The sequence below is a fragment of the Nelumbo lutea genome, chromosome 3 (assembly GCF_056320005.1).
Source record: "Nelumbo lutea isolate HS-2025 chromosome 3, American lotus-T2T, whole genome shotgun sequence".
In the NCBI taxonomy this organism is placed as follows: domain Eukaryota; kingdom Viridiplantae; phylum Streptophyta; class Magnoliopsida; order Proteales; family Nelumbonaceae; genus Nelumbo; species Nelumbo lutea.
This window is the reverse complement of record NC_142686.1, coordinates 78,161,032-78,181,696: the sequence shown is the minus strand read 5'-3', so window position 1 is coordinate 78,181,696 and position 20,665 is coordinate 78,161,032. Positions and strand designations below refer to the sequence as shown.

Below are 20,665 nucleotides of genomic sequence, written 5' to 3'. Positions count from 1 at the left end.
AAGAAATAGAGCGGACAGGACTGAGCCCATTTAATGAAGTACACACCTAGGCCCGATGCCCCGAACGGGCCTGGGCCTGGGCCTGGGCCTTGATTAGGGATGGATACGAACTGAATTTTTTACGAGTTATATAAGTTCGATTGCTCGAAGGGCAATTGGGTCTTTTTCAAATGTCATTCAAGGTTGGTTAATAACTGGTTAATGGTAGGTATTGGATTGATACATTTTGAAAGTTTGATTATTAAATTGTTGCATTTTAAAGTTCGGGACTAAAGTGGCACTAGGCCCAGAATACAGGGTACTAATAAGAAATTTTTTCTATTTATTTTAAATCAAGATTCGAATCAAGTTCGAAGCTAATAGATAAGCTAATTGAATCAAATTCAAGTCTAATAAATTTTATTTGTGAATTTTATGCTTATATTATATATAATATTTTTAATTTTTTATGCATAATATTAAATATTCTTTTTTGTTCTTATAAGGTGAAAAACTCATCAGTTATTTGTAATTCTTGAATTCTTTGAGGATTTCCCATTTAGATTATTCTCCAATAATTATAGAGAGATGAGACCAGACAACAGGTTAGCCGATTGAATTGTGACCTGGGGCCCTAGTCAAGCACCCCAAAACTAAATTAGGTAAAAAAAATGGTCAAAATTGCTGACTGGGCCAATCGAATAAAAAAACCAGTGAACTGGTTCCAATTGTAGAAAATTGGTCACTTTTTTTGAATTTTTAGCATATAAATGCAAATTTCTACAACCCATAACATTGCGCTTTGATGTTCAATTGGTGTGATTTTTTTTTTGTTGTTGAAGAACACCTTTTTTTGCCTCAATCTTAACTTTTAATATAAAAAAATTGAAACTAAAATAAACAAATGTATTATGGAAGAATAAAAATATATGTTTTGAATATATTATAATCTAATATATAAATTATAATATATAATTTATAATGTATACATATATTATATCATCGCAGTTCAACCTCTAGTTTGACCCCAATTGAACCTCTAACCCGTGAATAAGGGTGTCAATGGACCGGTTTTGGATTGGACCCCATCTAGTCCAAAATTGATTTGGACGGTTTGGATGGACCAATAAGACATGTTGGATTGGACCAATCTGGCCCAAAATCTTTATTAGATTGGATTGGACCTGGTCCATCTGTAACAAATTTATATTGGATTAGGCTGGATTAAGCCAATATTTGGTCCATTGATATAAGATAAGAATATATGTGTCAATGGACCGGGTTTGGGTTGAAACTAATCTAAATCAAAATGAATTTGAACAAATTGGACAGTCCAGACATTGAATTGGACTAGTCCAAATTGGTCAAAAACATTCATTGGATTGGATTGGACTTGGTTCATTTATAATGGACTCACATTGGTCTGGATCGGATTGGACCAAATCCAGTCCAATTGATTAATACATGCCCCTATCATATATCATTATCCAAGACCACCAACATGTAGCACAAGTGGAACGAACCTAGTGCCAAAAATTCCACATTTTTTGGTTTATTGGGATACACATTGGGGGTAGCCCATTACTCCATACCCATAACCTCCAATCTGGTGGTAGCCGGAATCGATCCTAAGTCTCCACTAGAACATAGTATTGGGAGAATCACGAAATCAAGCAAACTCTAACCAAGTTCCATAAACAGTGGAAATAATATTTTTCTCCCTCTTTGTGTGAATTTATTAGGAAACAATTTAGTAGAGCTTAAAACCTAAAAACAAGCACACAAGAACACAACCAAATTTACGTCGAAAAACCTTCACGGTGTGAGAAGATAAAAAAACACAGTCACCAAAATCTTCCACTATCAAGAAAGTAATTGTACAAGGGTTCTCTCTAGATAAAACTAGAGGCATACAATCAGCAAATCATCAAGAAAATACATTCCTTGGAAACTAGCAAATATCTTAAAATAATGAAGAAATCTCACCCAAAATAGAGGTACTGCTCACGGATTTATATTTCACAAACTAGTGAGCCAAACCAGATCTCCACCGTTCAGATTGAATAACCTTAAGTCTCGAACATACCTGAAAAATTTCAGCTCAATCAGACCACGAACAACCTTCGATCAAGGCACAAGATAAAAACTGTGCAGACTAGAATTTGAAAAGTCTGCTCCTTTTCTCTCTTTATTTTTTTTACACGGGATTCTCTTCCTTTTTTCTTCTTTTTTTTTTTCAATCTTCCAGCAGCCAACACCACTAAAAGGTTATTTCCCTTGACTATTTTCATTTGAGCAAAAATACCCTCATCCATGGGCTCAAAAATACCACATGGGCTTCTTGGTCCATCCTCCACATAAGAGGGAAACCCAACAAATCTCCCCCTTTCCCGACTAGGTGGAGGGATTCGCCATCCCGGAGACCAAGTGACAAACCTCAAGTTTTTCTCTTGGTAATGATTTTGTGTAAATTTTCTCAAGTTCAAGTAATTTGTTGTTTAGAGTATTTCTTATCTAATGATACCTCACATCGATATGCTTTGACCTTGCATGAAATGTTGAGTTCTTAGCCAAGTGAATAGTAATTTGATTATCACAAAACAGGACATACTTCTATTGGTTGAAACCAAGTTCTCTCAAGAACTGCTTCATCCATTACAATTCTTTATAAGCTTCTGTTGCTGCAATAAACTCTGCCTCTACTGTAGAAAAAGCAATACACTTTTACAACCTTGACTGCCACAAAACAACTTCACTAGAGAAAGTAATTAAATAACCTGAAGTAGACTTACAAAAATCCTCATCTCCTGCCATATTTGAATCTATGTATCCAATTAACACTGGTTTACCACTGCCAAAGTTTAGTGTTAAATTGGAAGTACCTCGAAGATATCTCATTATCCACTTTACTGCATCCCAACGCTTTCTTCTTGGGTTCGAAAGGAAACGACTAACAACTCCAACTGCATGAGCCACGTCTGGCCTTTTACATACCATTGCATATATCAAACTTCCTACTGCTGAGCATATGGAACATTTTCCATATCTTCCTTCTCTTTATGTGTTGAAGGGCCTTGATCAAATCTTAGCTTAAAGTGGTTAGATAAAGGAGAAGAAACCACTTCAGCTTTATCCATATGGAACCTTTCAAATACCTTGTTAATGTATTGTTCCTGTGACATGTACAACTTCTTCTTTTTCCTGTCTCAACAAATTCGAATTCCAAGAATTTGTTTTGCTGATCCCAAGTCCTTCATGGCAAAGGACTTACTTAACTGCTTCTTCAGATTCTCAATCATTGAAGAATTTCTACCAACAATCAACATGTCATCAACGTAAAGTAATAAGATAATAAAATCATCATCAGATAATTCCTGCACAAAAACACAGTGATCAGAAACATACCAAGGGAACATGAATCAAATATGTACTTTTATTCATTTACAATAAACTCATAAAGTACATCAATTTTGATTGAAGCTAAGGGCATACAAAACTGTCTAACATTTGCATCATATCATGTGGAAGGACGTCGATCTCTAGTAGATCTTCTGAGTGGAATTTCTGGTTCTGGCAACTGATCAATAGTCTGATGATCTGTCTCGACCTGCGTAGGAGCATTTACATCATCAGTACCCTATTGATCATCCTGGGTATTTTTCCGTCTATGTCGGATCCAAGTCAATCAAATCATCACTGTATTGATGGACTGCTTTTTCTGTCTTCCTAACATCTTGTATAGTCTGATCTTCTATAAATACAACATCACGATGCCTAACTAGCTTCTTCTCAACTGGATCATATAATATGTACCCAAATTCATCTAGACCATAACCAACAAAGATGCATTGTTGTGTCTTCACATCAAGTTTAGACCTCTCGTCTTTTGGGATGTGCGCAAATGCCTTGCAACCGAAAACATGTAGATGATCATAGGAAACATCTTTGTCAATCCAAACTTTGTTTGGACATCAAACTGAAGAGGAACACATGGTGTGAGATTAAGAACATGTGCAACTGTATTCAAAGCCTCACCCCAGAAAGATCTTAACAACTAAGCTTGCAAAAGAAGACATCTTACTCTTTCAACTAGAGTCATGTTCATTCTCTCAACCAAACCATTCAATTGAGGAGTCTTGGGAGGTGTCTTTTGATGTCGAATACCTCGATGCCTACAATACTCATCAAAAAGACCTAAATACTCTCCCCCATTATTTGTTCTGATGCATTGCAATTTCTTCACAGTCTGTCGCTCAACTAGAGCCTGAAACTGCTTGAACACGTCTAACACTTGATCTTTGCTCTTCAAAATGCACACCCATAACTTTCTTGAATAATCATCTATGAAGGTCACAAAATAACAGGCACCACCCAGAGTTCTTGTCTTCATATTACCACACACATCTGAATGTACTAGATCAAGTATACTTCATTTTCTTGAAGAAATAGAACTGTTGAAAGAAACTCTATTATACTTCCCTGCCAAACAATGAGTACACTTTTCCAAATGTGGATCATTCATACTAGAAAGAAGATTCTTCTTAGCCAATACTGTCAAGCCTTTCTCGCTTATGTGAGCAAGTCTACTATGCCACAACTCTGATATAAGCTTATTTTTCACAGCATTGATAGCATCTTGTGAGAGTCCTACTTGTAGTATATACAAGCTAGAATGCTTGTTTCCATGAGCAACAATCATAACACAACTAGTAAGCTTCCACTGATCATTATTGAAGGTGTTGCAATATCCTTCATCATCAAGTTTACCTGCAGAGATCAAATTCAAACAAATGTCAAGAATATGCTTTACCCCTCTAAGAAGTAGCTTTGTGTCATTGTTCATCTCTAAGCACACATCTTCAATACCAATGACTTTGGCCAAGTCATCATTGCCCATCTCTACTGTACCAAAGTCACCTGCTGTGTAGGATGTAAAGAAGTCCTTTCAAGATATGGCATGAATGGACGCTCCACTATCAATAACCCAACTTGTCTCATGACATGCAATGTTGACAACATCATTATCATAAACAGCAAGAAAGTCTTTAGTAGAAACGGTAGCAACTCTATCATTTTCCTTGTTATCACCACCCTATTGTTCTTTGCCTTTCTTTTTATTCTCCCATTTCAACTGTCTACAATATTTCTTGATCTCTCCTTTCATGATGTAGTGATGACACTCAACATTATCAAACTTGTTGGACTTACTTCTTCCTTTATCTTTGTTCCTAGAATCTTTGCTCTTACTCCGCCCTCTTCTTTTTGTAACCAAAATGTCTGACTGCTGAGAAGACCCATGTGACTTTCTTCCCGTTTCTTCATTTAAAATATTGCTCTTAGCTAGATCCATATTGATTATAACACTGATTTATCTGGCTTCTCAGTGGCAAACACCGGTAAATTAAATTGTTTAACATAAAGGAGATCTTCCATTTTTCCTTTCCAAGTATGGTAATTTGCATCATTCAAAGTAATCATTCTACTCAAATTAGCTTCCATATTCAACACAAGATATTTAGTAATAATAACCACAAGCTCTGATACCACTTTATTGGGAGAATCACGAAATCAAACAAACTCTAACCAAGTTCCATAAACAACAGAAATAATATTTTTCTCCCTCTTTTGTGTGAATATATTAGGAAACAATTTAGTAGAGCTTAAAACCAAAAAACAAGCACACAAGAACACAACAAAATTTACATGGAAAAACCTTCGCAGTGTAAGAAGATAAAAACCACAATCACCAAAAACTTCCACTATCAAGAAAGTAATTGTACAAGGGTTCTCTCTAGATAAAACTGGAGGCATACAATCAGCAAATCATCAAGAAAATACATTCTTTGGAAACTAACAAATATCTCAAGATAATGGAGAAATCTCACCCGAAACAGAGGTACTGTTCACGGACTCATATTTCACGAACCAGTGAGCCAAACCAGATCTCCACCGTTCAAATTGAAAAACCTTAAGTTGCGAACATGCCGGAAAAGTTTCAGCTCAATCGGACCACAAACGACCTTCGATTGAGGCACAAGATGAAAACTTTGCAGGCTAGAATTTGAAAAGTCTGCTCATTTTCTCTCTCTATTTTTTTACATGGGATTCTCTTCCTTTTTTCTTCTTTTTTTTTCAATCTTCTAGTAGCCAACACCACTAAAAGTTATTTCCTTTGACTATTTTCATTTGAACAAAAATACCCTCATCCATGGGCTCAAAAATACCACATGGGGCTTCTTGGGCCATCCTCCATATAAGAGGGAAACCCAACACATAGTTCGCAAATCACAGCATTGAGTATATTTGGTGAAATATCCCCATTTTTCTAGGTGGCGATATAAAATCTTTTGGGGATCTTTTTTTCAATAGAAGCATCCCCAATATTTTGTTGATATGTCGATGATATTTCAGATTTCATGATAAACTTTATATTTAAAGTTTAAAATTTTAGAATATTGTTAAAAACTTTAAAATATTTCATTGAAACCATCACAGCTTTTTAAAAACATTTTCCTAAAAGAACCAACATAAAATTGGTGATTGGATAATTGTATTACTATTTTGATATTATTCACTTTCTAAGTCACTATAATTCTAAAGAAAATGAAAAATGCATATCTATACTACTATAGAAAGTGTGAATAGTTCCCCATGGTTTCTGAAATTTTTCTTAATTGAAACACTCCATTTGAATTTGATCACTCCCTATTGTGAGGGTGTAAAAGTAATTCTAATATTACTTTTTAGTGAATATTACTTCAAAATTTCTGATATGTTCTTGAGGACTCCCCTTTTGCCCATCGTACAGGGGCCATTGCTGGGGTGGGCTACCGCCTACAAGGTGTGGCTTATGGAGGATTTGGATAGAGTAAGGTTTCTGAAGGTTTCTCCCATTTACTATAACTGCTAGAGCTTGCACCAAGAAGTGGGAGGTACGACCCACATTTCCTGTTAAGAAAGCGGAGCCATGGACATCATAGGTCTAGGGTTCTAGTGCTTCGGGTGCAGTGACTTGGGGATGTGCAATGGGTTCGGTGGATTGGTCAACTGGGGTGAATAGTGGGATTTTCGATGATGGAGTCTATGGCTAGGAACGTTGGAGAAGTTGTCGCAACATCTCCATCTCCGCTTGTTACCTCTCTAGCCGACTAATACAACCAACCTTTTAGAGAGTGGCTTGCGAGTTCGTAGACATTGTAGGAGAGGATCTCAAGTTCAATGGCATTCTCATAGTTATAAGGGGCCTAAGTTTCTATTTCATTTTGAGGAAGCTCTTCATTCTTAGTAGGCTCCTCGTGAATAGGGGTAAGGTTGATCCTTTTGGTGGCCATCTTCATGATCAGGGTAGTAACTAGATATTCTAATGTGAGTTGTGAAGTAAGGCTACAAAGTCAAGTCTCCCTAAAGGATGGTATATGACTGGAGAGGTGAGGAAAGTAAGGGTGTTAGCTTAGGACATTGTAAGGGGAGTTTTAGGGAAGTAGAAGGCTAGGTTGCTAGGACTCTTGCAATGTTCTTGAGATGATCTCATGTGGAGGCATTCGGACCTCCCCTATTTATAGAGGAAGGGATGTGGATATAATAGAGAACAAGAGAGCTGAGGAAAGTTATTCTATCCTAGAAAGGTAGTATATAATTTAAATGCATAACAAGTAAGTAGCCCAGGGTTTCGCCACGTGACCATGAGAATCTCTTTAGGATAAGGAATCTCTGTCTTTATAGTTCTCACGTGAGCATGTTTATAGCTACAACCCTTTTTGGGAGCTCACTTGTAGTCATTGGAACGATGCTCTTCTGTACAAGCACCTAAGGGTTAACATGCGATATCACCGATAGACTGACATTGTTGTTACCTTAGTGGGATCATGCGATGTCAGGTAAAGTTAAGGGATTTGGCGAATGTAATAGCACATCAATTGTTAGTTGTATTGTGATGTTTATCATTGTCATCACAGTGTGCCTCTTTGCAGTTATTTCTTCTAAATGACATATTTGCTAATAAGGGGATCAGTGGGCTCATTGCAAGCATCATTGTGTGATCTAAGGAATCATGTGGTCCTATGATTTCAATTGTTGATAGTGTGGTTGGTATTAACTTTGGCAATGGACATAGTCTTCATTTGTAGGTTATGTTATAGTTACCTTTGCATTATTATTACCTTTATTATAGGTTCTGCAATAGTTATCTACTTGTACTTACAATTTGAATTTGCCTTTTGAGTCAATTCCCCATTTTACTTTGTCTTCCATCTCTTCACTAGGGATAAGGAATGTTGTGACTATTTAGGTCATAATCTTGAAATTGGTTGAAGTGTTACAACACCAAACTGTAAGCTAATTTGTCCTAAAATTGGGCTAAAAATTGGTTTGATTCTAGGGTTTCATGGCTGGACTATTAATAGCCCATAAACTCCTTTTAATGGTGATTTAAAAGAATTAATGGTAAGGGTTTGATGGGCCAACATGTTAGCCAATTTAGCCCATGCTTGGAAACCCAACTAGAAAGATTAAAGCATGACAAGCTCAACTCAGCCATACTTTAGTATATAGGCTGATTTTTTATTTTTTTTTTGTAGTTGAGCCTATATCTAAAGGAAATTTTAAATTGTTAAATGGGATGGTGATGTGTTAACCTTAATGGGTTGGGCTTCTAAATTCTTGTTTGTTTATGCTGCTAGTATATAATACTTGTTTGCGTGTGGTTTGTGAAATCAACACATTGTCATGGTTTAACAAAGGCTTTGCCTTACCTACGCTTGGTGGACTATGTTGAGTAGCGTTTTCATAAATTCTGCTAGTATGATTTTTTGGAAAAGTGACATTATCTTATAGCAAACCTCCGAAAACTTAACATCTTTTGAGGAAGGGTGGTTGACCTCCTTGGGTGCCTACTTGTGGCAATCCCAAGACCAAATTCTTTGCGGTGTAGCCTTGATTAATTGCTAACATGACTATCAAGGTTCCTCATGGGCACACAATTGCTCATGGGGACAATGCATGGACGGCATTGTACAATGCACATGAAGGGGAGGTTTTGCATGTAAGTCTGGCCTAAGCATGCTCCTACACCTCACCAGCCTCACGTCTAAGCTAATCGAGTTATCTCATTGTCCTAGCACACAGGTGGGTTCTCAAGGCCTAGTGATTGCCTAACACACACAACATAACCCTCTTTGGCGCGTAAGCGACACCTCCCATGGATCGGCAAAAGGATTGTCCTGGTCGCACATGGCTTGGTTACAACACGAGTATCTTTTTCTACAAGAGTTTACCTCATGACAACGTGGACCATAAAGTGCTTGACCCATGTAGAAACTTAAGTGGCTCTCTGCACATGCACATCATTACCATGATGATTTTATAGATCATTGAATGATCCCCTCTCATATGGATCACTCTCTTATTCCCTCTCCCAAGAGGGAACCGCATGGCTACCTTAACTATGGAACTCTTATAGAATCTGACTTTAAAAAAGTCAATGGAAGTCACTTTGCTAAGACCTAAACATAGACTTATGTTCTTATTGTTACCTCATAAATAATACAAGTGCCTTAGATAGGGACTAACTTAAGAAGCAATCTCTAAAAGCCTTTCATCATTAGTTTAAATGTGGGCTAATACAGGAACAAAGATCCACCATAAAATTAAGTTATCTATTTGACTATTGATGTTCTTGAATCAACTCATAAGATCAATAAAAGTAGCATATCTTTAAATGGAAGATTCTCTCACAGTATTTTGGGGCTCATAATATTATGGGCAACACTTATTGGTAAGGCTTAGCCAAAAATGGTTATAAACCTTATCTAATGGAGGCCAAAGAGAAAACTCAAATGAGATAAAAAGATAAAAAAAAAATTCATAAAAAAGTGATAGAATTATGCAATTAAAAGAGTTGAGTCCATACATCTATGTGATTCCTTACACTCTTAGAGACATACAAATGTTTCCATTACTAAGATAAAGGGAAATATTAGAGATGAAACAAAATGAGAGTGAATCCTAGATAAAAGCTCTTCCTACAGGGTATAACATGAAATAACAAATTGGTTGTAGACTAATATGTCTTTTAAACATTTATCAAAAATGGCAAATATACATTTTGCTAAATTCCTAGAAGAAAACAAGCTTAAGGAACTCAACTATATTGATTAAAAATGTAATCTTAACATTGTTTTCTCATATGAAAAGATGGATAGAATTGCCAACCAAAAAGTTTCAAACCCTCCCCAATGAAAGAACTAATGAGAATATGAGAAAAGATTATCAAGAAAACAAACATGTTTCTATGCTTGTTGAATGACAAGTCTAGTAAAAAGAAGAGGAAAGGAAAGTAAGTCACAAAAGAAGATCACCAAATCCAAGAAGTAAAAGAGAGAAAAATCATCTAATGAGTGTCACTTCTACAAGTAGATAAGACATTGGAAGAGAAATTGTCCTCACTATCTAGACTTCTTAAAGAAGAAAGAATGTATGTTTGAATCTCAAGTTAAAGAAACTAGTTTGATGATTACTTCTACATCATGTTCTATTAACTCTAGTGCTTCAACTCATAATTGGAATTCCTTGTAAGGGTTCAAGAAAAGTAAAATGTTGAGGGAGGATGAGATAATGCTATACATGGAGACCTCTATAACTGTTGCAATTACTATTATAGGGATAATAGAGTTTGTGTTTACAAAAGGTAAAATTGTACTTAAAGATTATCTCTTTGTACCTTAGTAAGATTTTTAATTCTAAACTTTACTTGGATGCTTATTCCAATTTATTTAGTAATAATATTACAATTAAGTTGAGTAACAAGTTCCTAACACATGAAAAACTTGAAAATGGTCTCCATGTACATCCTTCCCTATAGACAAATATATCTAAAATTGTTTCAAAATGACTCCCTATGAAAATGACACGTGAAACTAATAATCCTACTTATCTATGGTATTATCAACTAAGCAACATTAACTTATAAAGAATAACAAGATTAGTTAAAGATGGTCATTTGGATTTTCTTTCAATGAAAGATCTATCAACTTGTATGTCTCACCTACATGGCAAGATTACCAAATGGAACTTCATTGTTAAGGAAAAAATAAGCACAAGCACAGTTGACTTGATATATACAGATGTATGTGACCCATTGAATGTTAGGACATAAAATAAACATGTCTACTTTATTACTTTTACTAACAATTTATCACAATATGGGTATGTATACCTAATAATACACTAGTTTGAATGCTTTGAAAAGTTCAAAGAATTCAAATTTGAAGTCATGAAACAATTAGGGAGACATATCAAAGCATTTCAATCAAATCAATGTGGAGAATATTTCTCTAACGAATGTAATAATTACATAAAGAATAATAGAATAATTTTACAATTGTCACCTCCTATTACACCATAATTTAATGGTGTAACAAAGAGAATGAATCAAAATCTATTAGATATGGTTGAATTACTCTTCATCCATTTAGAGTTACCCATTTTCTTTTGGGATATACACTTGAAACTACTATCTACATGTTGAATCTGGTTCAATTAAGTCAATGCCCAAGACTATATAATTTTTGAATTGGCAAGAAATCAAGTGTAAGATACTTAAAAGTGTGGATGTATCTAACATATATAAAAAAGATAAGTGCTGACAAATTGGAATTCTGAACTAGTCATTGCTTATTTGTAGACTACCCAAAGGATTCAATTAGGTATTTATTCTATAATCCTAAAGAACAAAGGTCTTTGTTAGTCAAAATTCCCAATTCTTAGAAGATCATTACATCCTAAATAATCATTATTAGAAATTTATTTTTGATGAGGAGAGCTCTAAATACAACTCCTAGCTTAGGTCAACCTAGGCATAGAGAACTCTTGTTTGATATGGTTATGACCAAAAAATGTTCTTGATAAAAACCAAGGATAATGAAAAAGAAACCTTGACTTATATGGAAAATATATTAGACATAAACTCTTTAAAGTTGACAGATGCCATGAAAGTTGAGATGGACTAAATGAAAATTAATAGATATTAAAATACTATGGACTATAGCCATACACTATGACTACAAAATTTAGCAAATGGATGTCAAGCTAATGTTCCTGAATAGAGATCTTATAGAAGATATTTATTAGAGTTAGCCGAATAAGGGTATATTAGTTTTACTTTTGTTAAGTTACGTGCTTATGTGGCAGTTTTAATAGAGACTTCCTGTCCCATACTTAAGGGGGGCAGTTTAGTCTTTGTACAACTAATTAGAAGCTAATTCATATTAGGGTCAATTGATAGGGTTTAAGCTATAATATTCGACGGTTCTTCTTCTTCCTTCTTTTTCTTCTTTCTCCCTTACTCTCTATAGGTTCGAACTACTTAAACACACCTGTCAAAACATGGTATCAGAGCCATAAACGAAGGAGAAGGCTGCGACTTCAAGTTCTCTCTCCTTTTTTCTTCTTCTTTGGGCTGTGAATTTAAGGTGCACAATTTGATAGCTATGGTATCTGTTATTTATTTTTTTAGGACTGTTGCAATCCCTATTACAAGTATTAGGAAGGTGCGGCAATCCGAGGATATCAGCCTAATACTGTTGTCACCATGTGTGACAGCCCTAGTCGTGTGGTGGTGCTTGTGGTGTTTATCCTCTACTAAACAATTTCAAAAGGGTTTGTGTGTGGTTGCTCAAGTTGTTGCATTGTTGTCATGGTGACTACTATTTCTAGGTTGTTAGTAGTGGTGTGAACAGAAATTTTTTTGGGTGTGGTTGCTTGAGTGTTGTGTTGTTGTAATGGTGCCTAATATTTCTGCGGTGTCAGTAGTGGTGTGAACAAAAAAAAAAATATGTGCTAAAAGAAGTTGCCGAATACCTCAGCCTAGTAGCTTTCATCAATGTTCTAATCTAGATGGTAGTCGAATCTGGTCAAAACATCCAGTTCTTAACCTGAATGTTGGTCTACATCAAGTTGTTGATTGTGACTAGTTGTGAGATTGTTATCAGTGTGCTGTAGTGTTGCCTTGACAGCAGTATTTGGTTGGTGACTGAGAATTCAGCATTAGAGATAACAATGGGGGACATAATGGTAGCAAGGAGAGATGGTTCTAGTGATTAGAAACTAGGTGTGATGATCCCCTCCGATTATTTGGGTGTGCAGATGACCTCCATAAAACTTAATGGTAAGAATTATGTGCCATGGGCCAAGTCAGTGGAAGTTTTCCTCAAGGAAAAGAGGAAAATGAAACACGTGAAGGAAGATAAACCATCAGCTGACTCTCCAATGCTTGATAACTGGGAATAGGAAGATGCCCAAATCATGACATGGTTATGAAATAGTATGGAACCCAAAATAAATGCCAACTTTATGTTCTTAGATACAGCCAAGGACATATGGGAACATGCCCAAAAGCTTTATTCTGGGCAGGATAATACTACAAGGGTATATCAACTCTATCAGGAGTATTTCGATCTGCAGCAAGGGAATAAAACCCTAGAAGAGTACTATGCCAGTATTGAAGAACCTCAGAAATGAACTCAATGTCTATCATCCCCTCACTCCAGATGTTAAGGTTCAACAACAACAGAGGGAACAACTAGATGTTACTAGGTTCTTAGTGGGGCTAAAATTAGAATATGAACCAATTAGGGCCCAAATATTGGGAAGCTCTACTCTTCCTACACTTGAGGAAGTTTTTGCACGGCTTCGTAGGATTTCTTTGGGATTTATAAAGAATCCCACACAGTCTGACAGACCGGCATTTGTGATAGCCAGAGGAGGTGGACGTGGTACTAGAGGGGGAGGACATGCCTCCCGAGGAGGTCATGGTGGTTCCATATTTGGTTGTGGTTGTGGTCCTAACTCAGGGGGAGGCCATGGTAAAGGAAAAATGAACATGCCCAAATGCTTTATTCTGGGCAGGATAATACTACAAGGGTATATCAGCTCTATCAGGAGTATTTCGATATGCAGCAAGGGAATAAAACCCTAGAAGAGTACTATGTCAGTATGAAGAACCTCATAAATGAACTCAATGTCTATCATCCCCTCACTCCAGATGTTAAGGTTCAACAACAATAGAGGGAACAACTAGATGTCACTAGGTTCTTAGTGGGGTTGAAATTAGAATATGAACCAGTTATGGCCAAAATATTGGGAGGCTCTACTCTTCTTACACTTGAAGAAGTTTTTGCACAACTTCATAGGATTTCTTTGGGATCTACAAAGAATCCCACACAGTCTGACAGATCAGCATTTGTGATAGCCAAAGAAGGTGGACGTGGTACTAGAGGTGGAGGACATGCCTCCCGAGGAGGTCGTGATGGTTCCATATTTGGTTGTGGTGGTGGTCCTGATTCTGAGGGAGGCCATGGTAAAGGAAAAAGTAACTCTACAAGGAAGTGTACCCATTGTGGTGGGACGGACATTCGGTGAATTTCTGTTATGATCTTCATGGCCCTCCTTCTACATGGGCTAATCATGCAGTAACTGGTGGGGTTGATGTCAGTGATAACCAATAGGCAGATTTAACACCTTTCACATCTACATCTGTTTTCAGGAAGAAAATGGTGAGTGTACCACGCGATGAGTATGAGAGGTTCCTCCAGGCTACTTCATAGCATACTACAACCACCCTTACCCACTCAGGTATAGCTTGTCTGGCATCCAAACCCTCTCCCTGTATTATGGACTCTGGAGCCTCTAATCACCTGACCGGGACTCCAGGTGTGTTCTCTTCCCTCTCCAAAGCTTCCACATCTCAAACTGATACCCTTGCCAACAATTCCTCTTCTCCCATTTGTGGTGTTGGTAATGTTGACACAACTTTTCTTTCTTTATCATTTGTTCTATATGTCCCTAAATTTTCATTCAATCTTATGTATGTTAGTAAATTAACTAAGACTCTTAATTGCTCTATTACATTTTTTCCTTCTTTTTATGTTTCTCAGGATCTCAAGACGAGAAAGAAGATTGGTGGGAGGCATGAGGCTAGTGGATTATATTACCTTGACGGAGGCGGCTCGTCAGTTGCACTTCTGACTTCACTCACTCCTCTACAGTGGCATTGCCAACTGGGACATCCATCTCTCAAGGCACTCAAGATACTAGTTTCGTCTTTGAGTCATTTGTTGTCTTTATAGTGTGAATCGTGTCAGTATGGGAAACATCGTCGGGTTCCCTTCAGTCCTAAAGTTGATAGTCGTATGTTGAGTCATTTTGCTTTGGTTCATTCAGATGTTTGGGCTCCGATTAAAAGTCTTATAATAGTTACAAGTATTTTGTCACTTCTATTGATGATTGTTCAAGGATGACATAGATTTATCTAATGAAATAAACGAGTGAATTATTTTCCATTTTTCACAAATTCCATGCTGAAATACGTACACAATTTGGTGTCCCAATCAAAGTTCTTCGTTCAGATAACAGTCGTGAATACTTTCTTACTTCCTTTCAATAGTATTTAGAACAGCATGGCATCATTCATCAAACTTCGTGTGCATCCACTCCTCAACAAAATTGGGTGGCTGAAGAAAAGAATCGTCATCTCCTTGAAACTGTTGAGTCTATTCTTCATCATATGAGTATTCCTAAACAATTTTGGAGTGATGTTATACTTACTATGTGTTTCCTTATTAATCAGGTGCCCTCCTTCATTCTTCATGGTAGGTCTCTATTTTCTATTTTGTTCCCCACCTTGTCTCCCTTTCCATTAACACCCACATCTTTGGTTGTGTGTGTTTTGTTCACAATCTGAGTCCTAAGATAGACAAGTTAGATGCACGCTCTATTAAGTGTCTTTCTTGGCTACTCTCGAACTCAAAAAGGGTATAAGTGTTACAATCTCATTACTCGGAAGTGTTATGTCTGTCCTAATGTCACCTTTTTTGAGTTTGTCCCCTTCTTCTCAGGACTTGAAATATCGATGTCTCCACCTTTGCTTCCTCTTCCTCTTCCAGTCCGTGATCCAGTTTCGGTTGTTCTAGTTGGGGTTAACCCTTCACCTCCTCTAGTGCAGATCCCAACTAAACAACCACCATCTGGCACATGTATACTCATCGACAGACACCGGCTCCTCCTCCGACTTCTACCTTGTCTCAGATCCTGTTGTTACTCCTGTCCCAGAACCTTTAGGACTTGATCTTCCCATTGCTTTACGAAAAGATAAACGAAGTTGTGCCCTCCATCCCATTTCCAATTTTGTTTCAGTCTCTCACCTTTCCGCTTCACATCACCAATTTGTTTCACTGTTGTCATCTATTTCTATACCTAAGAATGTCCAAGAGGCTCTTAGCTCACCTAGGTGGCGGCAGGCAATGGAGGAGGAACTCTCTACCCTTCAGCATACTCAAACGTGGGAGCTCTACTCTTCCTCCTAGTAAGCATGTTATGGGTTGTAAATGGGTGTATACTGTTAAATACTTGCTGGGTGGTAGTGTGGAGAGTCTAAAGACCAGACTTATTGCTAAAGGTTATTCATTGTTGTATGGGGTGGACTATATGGAGACCTTCTCTCTAGTGGCTAAGATTGGTTTTGTTTATGTCTTAATTTTTCTAGCAGTTATGTATGATTGGCCGTTGTTTCAACTTGACACTAAAAATGACTTCCTTCATGGTGACCTTATAGAGGAGGTATTTATGGAGCAACACCTAGGTTAGTTGCTCAGGGGGAGGATGGTAAGGTGTGCAGATTGAAAAAAAGCAATTTATGGGTTGAAACAATCGACTCGTGCTTGGTTTGGGAAGTTTAGTGAAGTGGTGAAGAATTTTGGAATGAAACAATGCTAGGTTGATCACTCGGTGTTTAGATATGATTCAGAAGTCAGAAAGATTTTATTAATGGTCTATGTGGATGATATTGTCATAACTGGTAGTGACAAATTGGGGATTGATAAACTAAAGGTCTTTCTACAAAATCATTTTCAATCAAAAGACCTTGAGACATTGAAGTATTTCTTGGGTATAGAAGTTGCTAGATCAAAATAATGTATAAACCTGTGCCAAAGATAATATGTTCTTGATATGCTAGATGAAACAGGACTGTTAGGTGCAAAACCGGTTGAAACTCCAATGGAGCCAAATGCTAAGTTGAACAATGATACAGGGGAAATATTTGATGATCCTATAAGGTATAGAGAGTAAGTGGGGAAGCTAAACTATTTGACTATCACGAGACCAGGCATCTCCTTTTCAGTTAGTGTGGTGAGCCAATTTATGCAGAACCCTCGAATACCTCACTAGGATGTAGTTCTTAGAATTGTAAAGTACCTGAAGGGAACTCCAAGTCGTGGGTTATTGTACAAACTAGGAGAAAGATTTGAGGTAATTGAGTATACGAATGCAGATCGGGCAGGCTCTATGTCTGATAGAAGATCTACTACAAGTTACTACACATTTTTGGAGGAAATCGTGTGACATGGAAAAATAAGAAGCAGATGGTTGTGGCAATGAGCAGTGCTGAAGCCAAATACAGAGCCATGGCACACACTACATGTGAATTAGTATGACTGAGGAATCTCCTACAAGAAATCAGGTTCTCCATTGATAGACCTATGAAATTGTACTGTGGCAATCAAATTACACTCAACAGTGCCGAAGCCAAATATAGAGCCATGGCACACATTACATGTGAATTAGTATGACTGAGGAATCTCCTACAAGAAATCAGGTTCTCCATGGATAGACCTATGAAATTGTATTATGGCAATCAAGTAGCACTCCACATCTCATCTAACCCTGTTTTTCATAAGAGAACAAAGCACATAGAGATTGATAGCCACTTTGTGAGGGAGAAGGTCCTTCACATAGAGATTAATTGTACTATGACAATTAGAGGCTAATTCATATTAGGGTCAATTGATAGGGTTTAAGCTATCAGATTCGATGGTTCTTCTTCTTCCTTCTTCTTCTTCTTTCTCCCTTACTCTCTACTAGTTCGAACTACTTAAACACAGCTATCAAAACAATATTTTTATACAATAATCAAAAGGCTTTATTGTTAAAAGTCTAGAACACAGTGTGAAAGCTCAACATATCAATTTATGAACTAAAATAGGCTTCTAGAAGCTAAAACATCCGATTTTACTCAATAGTTGAACAATTTTATTTTAGGTAGAATATGAATGAAACATCTATTTATAGAAAAATAGTGGAAGACAAAGTTATGTTTTTAGTATTCTATGCGGATGACATCCTACTCATTGGGAATAATATATGAATGTTGTATTATGGCTTTCACAATAGTTTTCCATGAATGATCTTGGAGAATCTTCCTATATCTTGACACTCTGACTCTATAAAGAAAGACCAAAGCGTTTAAAATGATTGTCACAATCTACTTATATTGATAAGGTCATAAAGAGGTTCAACATATAGGACTTCAAGAAGTGATTTATGACTTCCAAGCACAAAGTCACTCTCTCTAAGGGTATGTCACCTAAGACTCACGAGGAAATTGAGGACATGAAGAGGATTCTCTGTGCCTCATCGTAAGGAGCATCATGCATGCCATGTTATGTACGCAAACCTGATATTGTGCAAGTTGTCAATGTTGTAAGTAAATACCATTCTAGCCCAAGAAAAAAGCATTGGACTGCAGTGAAAAGCATATTTAAGTACCTGAGAACCTAGAACCATTATCTAGTCCTTGATGGTAATTCACTACAAGTTGTCAAGTAAGTTGTCAGGTACATAGATGCCAACGTTCAATCAAATCCGAATGATAAAAAGTCTACATCTAGATATTTCTTTCTATTGGGATCCTACTTAGTTAGTTGGAGAAGCAAAAAAACAAGACTCCACAATGGATTCTATAACCAAAGGCAAGTGCATTCCAACAAGTAAAGGTACTAAGAAAATAGTATGGTACCTACCAATATATCACTAATTCCACTACTGTGAGACAACATTGGAGTCATTGCTCAAGTTAAGAATCCAAAAGCCCATTCGAAGTCTAAACACATCAAGAGAAAGAACCATATATTGAGGGAGATAATTGGAAGAGAGGACATCCAAATACAGAAAGTAGCATTAATAGATAAAGTGATTGACCTATTAAATAAGCTAATGACACAAAAAGTGTTTGGGAAACATGTGAATAGTATGAGATTATGGCTTGTACCTAATTGGACCTAAGTGCAAATGGGAACGTTAGATATTATATGCCCTTAGCTCTAATTAAACTTATGCAATTTGATATTTATTAGGGAAAATTCCCGATAGGTACCCTATACTTTAGGTCGAGCGCCGATTTAGTACCCAAACTTTAAAACACGACAATCTAATGCCCGAACTTTTGAAATGCAACAATCTAGTACTTGTTGTTAATCAGCCGTTAAGTATCATGGGAAAAGACACAAATACCCGTTAAGTATCATGTAAAATGACACAAATACCCGTTAAGTATAATCCAATTTTCTTTGTCAACCTTTTGTTAATAAATCAACAACGATCCCAACTTCTCACTGACCAAACCAAACACAAAGCATAAGAATTCAAATATATGAAAAGTGAGCCGAGTGGTCGTTACTCGAAAGGTGATAGGCTAATAGCAGCTACCCTCCCCGGTAGAATAATGGCTCTGATCAATAAGTAATGGGCGAGTGGTCATTGCACGGAAGCGAAGCCGAGTGGTCATTACTCGGAAGGTAATAAGCTAATAGGCTAATAGGCTAACAGCAGCTCCCCGATTCAATAATGGGGATCATTGCAAATCCCTATTTTTCCTCTTAATTTATTCGTTAAAGGTTTTTCTTTTTTATTTTTTAGTTTGACCGCTTTACCAGGCTATTTGTGGATTCAAATATCTTTCATTACTCTATACATTTCTTCAATCTTACTTCCCATCTTTTTCCACTTGCATGTTCGCAAGAAACGGCAGGCATTTCTGCTGAAATAATTCCAGCTCTGGAGATGGCGAATAAAGGTAGCGATGTAAAATGGGTGGTCTTCAATTCCCGTGAAGAAGAAGAAGAAGAATAGGACGAAGAAGAAGCCTTGTCGCTCTCTAATCTACCAATTATGGAAATCAAGAGAGAGAAGCATTCAAGTGAGGAAATTAAAGCTCTGATCTACCGAATTCCATCAAGATATTCTACTCTCACAGTTTAAGTCAACTGGGAATCAGTTGATACAATGACGAATAAGGGTACCGCATCGCGTATTTCAACTTGGGTACCCCTTAAGCTGGTTTCAAGACAAAGATACAATGGTACTACATCAGAAAGTGGCGAAGAAGGGTACTGTATCTTTCTCTTTAAACCAGTTCCCACTTATAAAGTAGACTGACAATGAGTTAAACTGGTTTCCACTGCATCAGAAAGTGGCGAAGAAGTGTATTGCTCGAACCAATTCAAGAGAAAGATATAATGACGAAGAAGGTGTATGAATTACCTTTCATCGCGTATTTCAACTTGGGTGATGTCGAAGTTCGCTTGCTCGAATCATAGGAATGTTGCAGATGATCTTGGTGAGTTTTCTCATGTTCAAGCCTTTGCTTAACCAGCCAGCGAGAAGCTTCATTGGGCTCTTAGAAGGCAAGCCACAGGAAGATGGAGTCATAATTCTAACACAGGAGCCGGAACCCCAACCTTGTGCATCTTCTCTTGGTTCCCCTGTCCAGGTACATAGGGACGAACTCGTTGGAGTGAGTGTTGGCTGCTTTCAGGAGGTGGAGAAGGGGGCTGTGGTTTTTCTCTAGAAATGGAAT

The 20,665-nt window shown here is 37.0% G+C and overlaps 1 protein-coding gene across 2 annotated transcripts; it reads right to left on the bottom strand.

Annotated features, from left to right (window-relative positions):
* Positions 1–2,569: 2,569 nt before the first annotated feature.
* LOC148865896 (putative mitochondrial protein AtMg00300) lies at positions 2,570–20,665 on the bottom strand. 2 transcript variants are annotated; one of them, XR_016109651.1, is made up of 2 exons: positions 20,350–20,659; positions 2,570–3,353 (listed from the first exon to the last, which is right to left on the bottom strand). XR_016109651.1 is itself a non-coding variant. In XM_088976747.1 (2 exons), the coding sequence occupies exons 1-2, from the start codon at positions 20,354–20,356 to the stop codon at positions 4,409–4,411; spliced, it is 345 nt and encodes a 114-aa protein (XP_088832873.1). In that variant the 5' UTR covers positions 20,357–20,665; the 3' UTR covers positions 3,382–4,408. The 2 variants fall into 2 exon arrangements, 1 of the variants encoding a protein (XP_088832873.1); XM_088976747.1 differs by lacking the exon at positions 2,570–3,353 and adding an exon at positions 3,382–4,746 and having other exon boundaries at positions 20,350–20,665.